General features: G+C 33.6%; 1 protein-coding gene across 1 annotated transcript; it reads left to right on the top strand.

Moving 5' to 3' along the window:
* The first annotated feature begins 3,264 nt into the window (after window positions 1–3,264).
* upk1a (uroplakin 1a) lies at window positions 3,265–9,472 on the top strand. The gene is made up of 7 exons (XM_060861699.1): window positions 3,265–3,404; window positions 4,390–4,590; window positions 4,706–4,780; window positions 5,204–5,311; window positions 7,123–7,299; window positions 7,506–7,589; window positions 8,959–9,472. The coding sequence occupies exons 1-7, from the start codon at window positions 3,342–3,344 to the stop codon at window positions 9,004–9,006; spliced, it is 756 nt and encodes a 251-aa protein (XP_060717682.1). The 5' UTR covers window positions 3,265–3,341; the 3' UTR covers window positions 9,007–9,472.
* Window positions 9,473–12,086: the final 2,614 nt, after the last annotated feature.

Below are 12,086 nucleotides of genomic sequence, written 5' to 3'. Positions count from 1 at the left end.
AGTCTAGAGGTCATGAAAGCATGAACTAGCTTCTCAGCATCAGATACAGACAGGATGTTTCTTAGCTTTGCAACATTTCTAAGGTGAAAGAAGGCTGTTTTTGTAATATGGGTGAAGTGATTTTGTTAAAAGTTGCTGTCTTTTAACACTAATGAATGAATGAATTAAATGTCTTCTTAAAATTCCTAGATGCTTTTCATTTAAATGGCTCTATATTGAAAATAGATTGTTGGCTGTTTTTTCATATCCTTAGCTGTCTCACAAAATATATGAAATATATAAGTCTGTAATGGATAAGTGGAAATATTTATAAACTTCACGTTCAAGGGTTTTTTTTCCTCGAGGGCAGATTTGGTTATGTAAAGCAGAATAAATAAGGAAATGTTTGCATAATAATTAGAAAATCACATGATCAAATAGATTGCACTTTAAAAGTTAAGCAAATTTTTCATTTGAAAAATATTACAGAAATTGTACTTATCCATGCCATATTTTGTGCAAACTTTAGCACTGTAGGATTGTAATACATTTATAGAAAGTATTTTTTGATTTAGCCTATCCTAAATAAAAAATAAATAAATAAATTACAACATACTGTATGGACGTGCATGTTTTATTTAATTTAGCCTCTGTGTCAGTCTATGGTCCAAGACCTGCAGAACAGTACACAGACAACCACATAGACAAACACAAACCAGTTTTTAAATGCAGTCAAACATTCAGCACAAACATTTATTATAGTAGTAGTATAAACACAGACATGCATGACTGACACCACCTGCTAACTAAAAATAAAAAATATAGAAATATAAAGACTAAGATCTCCAGCAGATGTCAGAATTGCTGTACTGCAGGATCTCATGTAATCCATTCGGTGGTTTATTTTTTCTTTACTTAACTCTACATGTAGTATGGAATTGAAATAGTTATAGTAGAAGTATAAGTCAGTTTAAGCGGTTTCATCCCAGAAATCTCCAGCTGCATAAAAAATTTAGAGATTCCATACTATTTTACATGTTGATATGGTATTTCAATACGGCTTGTTGAGCGTGAATCAAGTTACTTCAGGTTTCTATCAATATAAAAAGTAATTTTTAAGCTTTTAATTTGGACTTCAATTCGTAATTCAACTATATCTAGCATCATTCTATCATCTTAAACATATAGCCAAAAAACAGAGAGTCATTTGTTTCTAGTAGGGACTTAAAATTCAGTTTTTAAAATTCAAATTTTATTTGCTTTTTATTTATTTTTTTATTTATAGTGCTATAGTCACAAAGCAGCGTTACAGGAATATATAAACTCAGGAGATAAATTATAAATTTAAAATGTAAATTCATTCCTGACATGATTTTGGCAAGAAAAAAGAAAATTATATGAAACCTTGAGAGGAACCAGACTCAAAAAACAACTCTTCCTGATCTCGCTTAAGCCGGACAACTTGAACTGATTCAAAATACAGCAGAGTTTTTACTAAAGAAGGGAAAGTATGATAAATATTATCAAGTCCCTAAACTGACTTGCAGTGTTGTACAGAATACTTGACTTCAGAAAACATCTAACTGTCTATAGATAAACTAAACACATAAGAGCATACATGCTGGATATGATGAGCCTAGCAGCACATTATTACACATTAGAGCTAGTCATTTAGGAAACTACTGAGCACAAAGAAGCATATTTTCACTTCTATATTGCTCTTATTTGGAATCCCAACATGAAACCCGGGCTGAAACCTTTCCTCTTCAAGCTTACAGTTGTCTTTAACTTTTTTGTTTCCTTTTTACATTTAGTAAAGTAAAAAAAAAACAAACAATTGAATTGCTTTTGTATGAAATATGCTATGTAAATAATTTAGCCTTGCCTTGTCTTATGATATCTAGCTATAGCTGTTAAAGCAGTAAAAGTTATCCTGTAGTATTTCATTCGCTTTAAAAAATATAAATGTTATTTTTCATGAGTGATCTATATGTAAGAAACCAGGCAGATAGTTTTCTATTAACCTCCATGGTGGAACTATATTAGATACAGATATTTATTACTCATCAGGACAAAATAAATTCACAACATACAGTGGAATCCTGTAAATGGTTATTTTTATCAAAAAAAACTTTTAGAAAAAAATACAAAAAGTTTTGACTTTTACAAAAAAAAAAATGGCTGTACTAAATGTTTAATATCAACAGTTGGTTGATTTTGTTTAGTTGTGTCTTAGTTATACATTTTCTTTTCTTTGAAAAGTACTTTCATATAAGGGATTAAAACAACATTGATGGTGAATTCAGCTTTGGACACAATTGCATTATCATATTTTTTAAAATGATTATGATGATTGTGAGTATGATTATGAGTAAGATTAATCGTATATATTATATTAGACCATATTCGATTATGAATGAGTAACAAATACCAGTTATAATGGCAGCAATCTATGTCACTTTACATGAAACAAAATCAACTGGAATTTATCTGAATAAATTTGAATAAATACACAAGTAAATGAGACTGTAAAGACTATTCACCAAGCTAAAAATATGCATTACCTCACCCTTCTGACCACATAATAAAGCCATTTAAGTCAAGCCCTCTAGTTCTTTTCAATTTAGCTTTTAATTGTTATGGCCGAATTATATGATATGAATACAAATGTTTACTGACAATCTCAAAACCTAGTAAAATAAATACAGAACGAAGAATCTGGTAAATTTGATTGTTTCAGACTGGGATAAAATTATATAACATAGCTACCCCTCTCACTGTAATATAATCCTGGCATTAAACACAGACAGCCACTTTGATGTTATGAGAACAAATGTTCAGGAGTCGTCACAGGTGGAGGAGGTTCAGTCTCGGGATGAGAAACACACCCCTTCACGTTCAACAATCTTGTCATCCGTTGTTACTTTGTTCCCACATTACACCTCATTACTCATAAATTTACACATTTAAAATGACTTGAAATTGAAGACATCACTTTAAAACAGCTATAAATTCATTACCACTGGATCATCAGTGTAGCATCAACCAGTATCAGGTCTTTAACTTGCAGTGCTTAATCGCTTTGTTCAAATGTATTTGTCTATGTGAGATAAAGGAACAAACATATCTGACCTCAACCCTGATTTAGAAAAGTGCTGTGATGATTTTGTGGATAGAGGCAAAACTGGTTTGCTTACTTTTTCTTCTCCTGGTTTGTGCTGAATAACTGATGGCGTAAACAAATCAAGCCTCTCCCCGTCCTGTGATCCCAGGCTTTAAGTTTTCTTCAGCAGTAAACTGTCACACACTTCATTTGATTTTCTTTGTGCCTCTGTGAGTAGACCTACAGAAACACTACAACCATGGCAGGTGGATGCATCATTGCTTTGATGGTCATTGTCGTTATATTAAATATCTTTGCAGCGGTAAGTTTATAAAATAGTAATATTTAAGTTGTAAAATTTATACACATAAGGTATTAAATACAATACAATAGTCTAGAATGTCATTCTATAATTATTTTTACATTGAAATTTTGAAGTTTCTTTGATGATCAGTGTTTGTCCTAATATTTTTGCTAATATTAAAACATTGATAAAAATTGAACTAATTCTTCTATTACATGAATTATATGTATATACACTTATATATATATATATATTATATATATATATATATATATATATATATATATGTGAGACAGCTTCGAAATACCCATCAGAAGTTGCTACGGCTGGACAAAAAAATTAAACCCTAAATGAGATTTTTCCATCAAAACAACTGGAAAGGAAATGTTTAATTTTACTAATTGTCCAAATAATTAATTAGTAATTAATTCTTACTAAGTAAAAAAAACTAATTTAAAAAGTTTAAATGACTACTAACTAGACATCAATAACAGGCAATTTAGTTGAAAATACAGAATCAATGAGTAAATCGATCGATTATAAAGTGAAGAAACAAACATCAGTGTGGGAAGACAAATGCTGAGGCTTATGTTTAAATGGCATGAGTGACTTTTACCTCAGGGAGTAAGATGGAGATTGGAAGTTAGTGATGAGTGATAACTCATTTCCTATTGTAAACATATAATTCTTTCATGTTTAGTAGTAAGGTTTTTCCATAAATGAATAACATTGTAAATGTAAAGATAAGTAAAGCGTCTTTATTGGAACTGGAATTAAATCTTTAATATATTATTTACTTCCTTAAAATGCTATCATTTTAAATTTACTTTGGTAGAGATACATGCAAAACAGGAAGCATACAGAAAATGTGGGACATGCTGTATATCCATGAATGGACGAATGAATGAGACTAAGAGCATGTTAGCATTTGATCCATAAGTTGGATGCAAGGTAATCATCGTTCACTTGTATTATTGAATGAAAATTTTTATTTCCACTCCAGGCAACAGGATTGGCATTATGTGCATTAGCCATTTGGGTAGTCGTAGATCCGTATAAAATGTACCCAATATGTGCTGCATCGGGAAAGAATGACATCTTCGCAGCAGCCTGGATAGCCATTTTCACAGGTTTTGCCTACTTCTGCACTGCCATTTTTGGTGTCTTCGCCGCTCTGAGAAAGAAACGGTCACTCATGCTGACGGTATGTTTCTCTGGGGGGTTTCAAAAGAAATAATTGTCTTTATTTTCATGATAGAATGTGTTTACCTTAAATTTCTAAAAAAAACTACTTAAAAAAAACTTGCATTGTTCAACAGTATCTGATCCTCATGTTCATCATCTACGTTTTCGAATGTGCATCCTGCATCACAGCGGTCACCAACAGAGACTTTGTAAGTGTACAGAAGCAGGCACACAAGTCACCTCATTAAGAAATCAGTACTTACTTTATCATCAGTCTTAATTCTGTTAAAATGGCTAGACATGATAATAAAAAGGAAAACAGTTATTTATCAAAAATGGTGTAAATGTCAGTCTGTGTTTTAGTACTTTCAATAGTGAATGCCATTATAAATGTAAAGAAGAAATTAAAGGCAATTACTGATTTTGCAACTAACATAGCTTTGTTGCTTTGCACTTCAAGCTCGTTAACAAGCCAAGGCTTTAGCACTGGAACTAATTATTTAGCTATGAGATATTCTTTAGCTGTACACCTTGACAAAATGTGAATGTTTGTTCGACAATTATGCTAGCTTCATTCACATTTAGCTATGTTAGCATTTTTCAGATAAACTATCTTTTTTGTCCCTTTGTAGCTACTTGGGAACAGTAACCAGGTGAAGTATCAGATGCTGAGGTACTACACAGACAACAGTGTCCAAGGAACGCAGATCACCAGTACTTGGGACAAAGTAATGCAAGATGTAAGTATACAATTTTCTGGAAAATGCTCTGCTTTTACTTCATTACGAGTCTCAAGCTTAATCAAGTCTTAGAAAAACATGTCTTAGAGAAAAATGGTTCTCACCCTGGAGTGGCCTTTCGCTGAGGTGTGACACATTAGTTTGGAAGTTCTTCAACTCAGGCTTGACACAGCATGTTTGACCCCTCCTTTATTTCATTAAATACATTTCAATTTCTGTGTGAAATATTCAGGAAGATCTCAGTGTAGAAACAAAGCATTAAAAGAAAATGTACACATTTGTAATTATACAAATGAAAGGTAATTGTAGCTTTTTTGTTGTTGTTGTGAGAGATATTTCTCTTCATTTGATTAGAACATCTTCATCAGCTGTTAATTCGAGGTTTCTGTATTACTTCCGTAAATTTTTTAAATCTTAAAATTTGTTTGTATACAATGTGAGAATTAGCAATAATTGAGCAGCCTTTTCTTTTCTTTCAACCAAGATTTTACCAGAACTGTTGGCAAGTATGGTTCAACCAGCCAGTTCAACCAGCTTAGCCTGTGTTTTAGCAGCTGGTATATTTAGGCTTTTTAGAGGAAATGTATTAGAGAAGTAACCATAGGTAAAATATTTTGGCTTGCCACTTTAAGGAAACCCTTAAAGGTTCAATGTTTATCACTATAACAGAGGACTTCCGCTAATAGTCCAAGTGCCATTTTATAAAGTGTACATGGGCATATTAGCCAAGAAAATATGAAAATTAGGTCTTTCTTCTGACTGTGTTAAGCTGCAGTGTGATATAGCATGTGCAGCTTTTCAAAAAAGATGCAGATGGCTGGCTTCATATGTCTCTTAAAGGTAGCTGGTTGGTATTTGTGGGCTTTGTGGAGACAAGATAGGTGAGAAGGAATAAGCTAAGGCAAAATTAGGACGGAAATTGAAAAAAAAATAGATTAAAAACTACATGGATGGATCCAGGACCCCATTCACTTAAAAACTCAGACCTTGTTTTCTCCAGTGCATAGAAAGGACTGCAATTTCATTGATATCAAGAGAGGCTGTTGAGGGAACCACTGAAACTTGCTGTCGTAAGTGATAACAGAGAATAACTTGCTTTGGAAGACATTCCACTACATTATACATTATTGCAAGTCTATCTAAATTGATAAAAAGGGCACAATTATTAGTATCTGCTAATGCTTTGCTAAGAGATGAATAAATGGATTATTTTCCTATAACTGCATGTCCCAAAGTGTTGTAAATCCTTGCATAATTTGGACAGACACTGTATCAGTCAGATATAACCCAAAATCATTTTTTAAGATGTTTGTTATTGCAAATACTTCTAAGAGCCTGTTTTCTGAGATTTATTGACTATAGATTAAATTAATGTAGCCTTGTGAGATCTCGAACAAGCTCTAGAGATCTATTACCCAAAACAAGGCTCTGTAGCTCATACTGTTGGTTGTGCAAGGTCCAGGCTCAAATTTTCCCTCCCATGGGATTGTGTTTGTTATATAACATCATTGATGAAAAGGACTTACATGTTATTCATCCCATCTCACCTATAGTATTCTCAGGATAGGCTCTGGATATACTGTGACCCTGACCAGGATAAAGCAGTTACTGGAGATGAATGAATGAACGAATCATTCATTCGTTCATTCATTCATCTCCAGTAATTGCTTTATGCTTTAATGAATGAATAAATGAATCAATTTGCATTGTGATTCCAATATATCTGATATTATATGCTAGACATTCTGTATACCCAAGGAGTCATTTAATGTTGAATTATGAATCAAGCTATTTGTTTTGTGTGTGTCTAGGCTCAGTGCTGTGGGACAGATACTCCACTGGACTGGGTGCAGTATAATTCCACCTTCATGCAGAATTCGGGCAGCACAAACCTCTGGCCCATCAATTGCTGTGTGAGTAATCCTGGCACTGGTGTTGCTGACCCAAGTGGCTGCAAGCTTGGACTGAGCAGTGCAATGTTCAACAAGGTAGGTAGAACCAAAATTTTACAGATCAGATTTTTATAGACCCAAGCCTATTTGATTACAGCAAGCAAAACATGTCTAGCCTCATGAGTTTCATTATGTGCTTGATCTATGATGTATCTTAATCTATAATTTGAAGGAAATTGGATAAATGCAAGAGCAAGTAATTTCCTGCTTTACATTGTATTTATTTGCTGCTATTCTTGCAGGGTTGTTTCAGCTACATCCAGTCTACACTGAATCGTTATACCTGGGCCATAAGCTGGTATGGATTTTCCGTACAAATGTTCATGGTGAGTGAGACTTCTGAGGGAAAAACAAACAAAAAAAAGCAAGCAAACTAATTGATACTACTAATTTATAATGTATAGTACTAAATGTTATTGTCATGAAAATACATAGTGTCAGTGTTGTCGTGATAAATAATATACATTAGTGCACCATATTGTCACATTATTATTTTTCCTGCCTCCACAATTGGGATACAAATGTACAGAAGAATATATGTGTGGCTGTCTGGTAAAGCCTGTCAGATGTTGCCAATTCTGACAAACAATGTAAAAATGTTGTAATGTAAAAATGATGAAAACAAGTTTTGGCCAAATACTAGTTTCTAGATTAAGAAAGCATGAATATATTTCATTGAAATTAAAAATGGGTACAAAAAACATTTAATGCTCAGAGATAAAAGAAAAACCCAAGAGCTACATCAACTGATCAACAGGTAATGTAAGCTCCTAAAATGACTGAACAATCAGGAAAAGTCTGAATATGTAAGGCTTAAGGTTAGCTATAGACAATGCCCTTTCTCTCCAAAAAGCATATGACAGCATGAGTTAGGATTGCCACAATGCATCTGAAGAAAGCAAAAAGTTCTGGAACAATATCCTTTGAACTGATGAAACCCAGGTAAAATTTGGTGAAAACGAAACACAGCACATCACCAAATATCACCTCATAACAGCAGAACCATTAAGCATTTAGACGATATATTCCATTTTATGCTAGAATATTCGTGAGACAAGTGTGAGGCCACCTGTACAGCAAATTAAGCTGAATTGAAATTGGGTCATTTGACAAGGCATGACATTGATCCCAAGAACACAAATAAATCAACATCTCAACAGCCAAAGAAAAAATATATATATATTAAGGTGTTAGAATGGCCAAGTTGAAGTCCAGACCTCAACCCCATTGAGAAGATGTTCTTAAAAAACTGTGCATGATTGAATGCCTTGAAACGTCAATGAATTAAAGAAACGTTGTAAAGAAGCGTGGGCCAAAATTTCTCCAAAATGATTTGAGACTGATAAACTCTTGCAGAAACCATTTACAAGTTATTTGTATTGTAAAAGGTGTCTGTACATATTACTGAATTATAGGGTGCACTTATTTTTTACGCAACTGGTTCCTGAAAACTGTTGGGTTTATATTTCTCTTGCATTATTTATATATTTCTCTGTGTCAAGTGTTTTCCCAGGCAAACGCACATGCCTTTGTCCTAGTCCTTAGTCAGAAATTCCAACTGAATGGAATTTGTGGCTTTACTTATGACTGGCAATTACCAATATTTTTTTCTGTTCCTTTACTATGACTTTGGTACATTTTAGGAAGTTGAAGCCTGATGTTTGCTAATACCGTTTTTCTCTCTTTTACATTTAGTTTTTTGTCCTGCTGATTGCCATTGTGTACGTCATACTCCTGGACTAATAATTAAAAAATCCAAAATGCTAATGTTGCATATGAATAAAATCTATCAGTGTAATATGTACCTGTTAGATTTTGTTCATTTATAGCATTCTTGGTTTTGGAACAGTGCCACATATGAACTGCCTCCTGCTGCCAAGAGCTTCCTTCAAGGCAAACTCCGATTGCACAACACTTACCGTTTTCTGTTTATTGAGCACTAATAAAAATGTTTTGTCTTTGACTGGCATAAGTGGCAATGTTCCATTTGAACTGTTGTGGGTTTTCATTATATATTTCCCTCCATTATTTAAAAAGAACAGTCTTGTTTATTGGTTTTTCCTCTTATAGCAATTGTACATTTACAGCAATACATATTTATGCAATGTTTTAATCAATTAAATGTATGCAAATGTTTTAATCAGTTAAATGTATTAAATATATGGACTGTTAAGAATTGTGTTAATAAACAATGACGTACGTTTTTGCTTTTATGTATTCTATATTTGTATACAAGCCCTATGTAACAGTACTTTCACCATGGTGACAGTTACACCCAGTAAAATACAGCACAAACAAGATACCTGATTCCACATAGGAGTCGAATTCTGAAGGCACATAACCTTAGTCATGTCTGTGTGTATCTGGGAGTGGATCTTGTGACAAAGAGGCTTACTAGTAATACAGGATATTCCTCTAGGAGACATAAAGCGAGAAATTCCACTCTCATGTCATAGCTGAAAACAAAACACAACCCATTCTTACAGCAGCAAAGGAATGGCATAAATAATAACTAAATAAAAAAATAAATGCTATGAGTTGACAGGAAGTAACTTCAATCACATATAGTAAATTCAATCACATTTTACAACCATGGTGAGCAGAAAGACATCGCAGAATGCACAACATATCAAATCATGACCCTTCTTCAGGTGAATCAGCTACAATAACAAAAACCAATCAGGTTTCACTAGAATCTGAGGCTCTGTGTGTGTAAGGAATATATGTCATACTGTCTTTTTAAATTATATTTTCTCCTCCATGACTAACAATAACAAATAATTATTCAGACTTACTCAAAGCGCATCTTAGGCGTGTGTCATGAGTTTCAGAACTATCAACACAATGGATCTGTAATCCCCTCCCTTTATGACAAAAATGTCGTAGGTTCAAAGCATAGTGGTAGCATTTCAAACCAATAGAATAAAATAAGGCATACAACACGACATGGTGTTATGACACACCAAAATTGATTATTTTCCAGTTAAAGTACACCACAAATTGTTTTTATTCCTATATCACAGCAATTCCACTATTATATTATAATATCAACTATTACATTTCAAGACAAGGACCAACATTTACTGATTAAGTCCAAGTTGAAATGTGGAATGTCCATGAGGCAGACAAGTTAGTTCCTGTTATCACTTACTTTCTAGCAATTGTAAAAAATTGTTCCCTCAAGCCTCATTTTTCCTATATCTTGAAGTTAATAAGAAAAATATAACTTGACCCATAAGTCCTCTGTCCACTTTCCCCTGATGGACAACATACTGTTACATAGTGCTCACATCGAAGACTTGAAACATTCTATAAATATTAAATAAAATAAATCTCCTTACAGAAAGCATCACTATCAAATGTTTTTACATTAGGGAGTTGTTATAGAAAATTCCTCAATACCTTCTAGCCATTCAGATTTTAGTATTCAAAAAGAATTGTTCTAAAAAAAAAAAAAAAAAAAAAAAAAAAATCACACAATTTATATGACTGATCCATCCATTTTTTTTTATTCACACATTGGTAAATATTACAAAACATGGTGAACTGCCTTTTGCAAAGTGCTACAAGGCAAAAAAGAGATCACTGAACAGGATGTTTAGGTTTAAAGCACATAAACCAACACGCACACATGCGCGCACACACGCCTACTGAAATACATAACATTTGAGTTACTATGTTGTAGGAAATCTTTCCCTTGTATGTCAGTCACTGCATAGTTATGGATAAAAAGACAAAAGAACCCTCCCTCCCTCATTCACTCCCTCTCTCCCTCCCTCTCTCCCGCACGCTACCCTATAGACTTCAATAGAGTTGCTCAATCCTGAGCAACAAACAAAAAATTAAAATGTGCAATGTATTCACCTTAAACATTTAGGGCCAGCTATTTAAGGACACCAGACATACTGCTAACAAGAAAGAAGCAATTAAAGGCTCGTGTATCCCTATTAACACTGACTCAAGAGGTAATGTTCAAGTCTCGGCACGTTACGAAACAAGTGCTCAAGGAAAGGCATCCGTTGCTAGGAAACCACTGCAGGTGTTATCCCAGTTCCACCCTAACAGGTGTATAACCACATTTCTGGAGAGCTACCCTCATACTATACACAACCTAAATAGCCATCACACCCAAATCCATTCAGTTGGGAACTTTTCAGGTGTGATTTAAATTAAGGGTAGCTCACAAGAAGCTTACTTAACCTAAGGAATCCTCACATTGTCATATTGCATTACAATAGTGTTGAGCTGCCCAACCCTGTTTCTGCTGAACTTTGGCAGTATGCAGGGGCTACTTAATAAACTTGGCTCCAATATTCAGAAAAGTCTTGAGAGGAAGATGGACAAGTGTGTTAGTGTCAGAACTAAATTGTAGAAGTAAAAACTTCTGATAAATTTTGCATACTTTTGTTGTGATATAATCATTAAGCGAACACATCTATGAGAACTTTTTAACAATTCCTCAGACTTGGAAAGACAACAGATTCAACAGGCATCACAACCGGACAAACATTGCCCATCAAAAATTTGGAGACATTAATAATGAATCAAATATTTAATTATATGTCAAAACAGTCTTTACTAAACGGTCTGTTTTTCCAGATATTCATCAAAGTTGCTCTGCCATGACTCAAACCTTTCTGCCCAACTCCTCCCAGAGCAGCTAGACTGAATTAAGGTTAGGTGACTGGGCAGGTTTCATTGCACAAAGCACATCCTCCAAAAACTAATAATAATAATAATAATAATAATAATAATAATAATAATAATAATAATAATAATAATAATAATAATAACAACAAAGATGTCCTAAAACCTTTGATGGG

Source organism: Tachysurus vachellii, chromosome 25, assembly GCF_030014155.1.
Source record: "Tachysurus vachellii isolate PV-2020 chromosome 25, HZAU_Pvac_v1, whole genome shotgun sequence".
In the NCBI taxonomy this organism is placed as follows: domain Eukaryota; kingdom Metazoa; phylum Chordata; class Actinopteri; order Siluriformes; family Bagridae; genus Tachysurus; species Tachysurus vachellii.
Note: the sequence above shows the minus strand (reverse complement) of the source record. Positions and strands in the feature narration are given on the sequence as shown.

Excerpts from the sequence above, each read along its gene's own strand:
- upk1a (XM_060861699.1), top strand. The coding sequence starts at position 3,342 with ATGGCAGGTGGATGCATCATTGCTTTGATGGTCATTGTCGTTATATTA. Across the intron at positions 5,312-7,122 it reads GGGACAAAGTAATGCAAGAT|GCTCAGTGCTGTGGGACAGA; the intron begins GTAAGTATACAA and ends GTGTGTGTCTAG. Across the intron at positions 7,590-8,958 it reads TTTCCGTACAAATGTTCATG|TTTTTTGTCCTGCTGATTGC; the intron begins GTGAGTGAGACT and ends TTTTACATTTAG.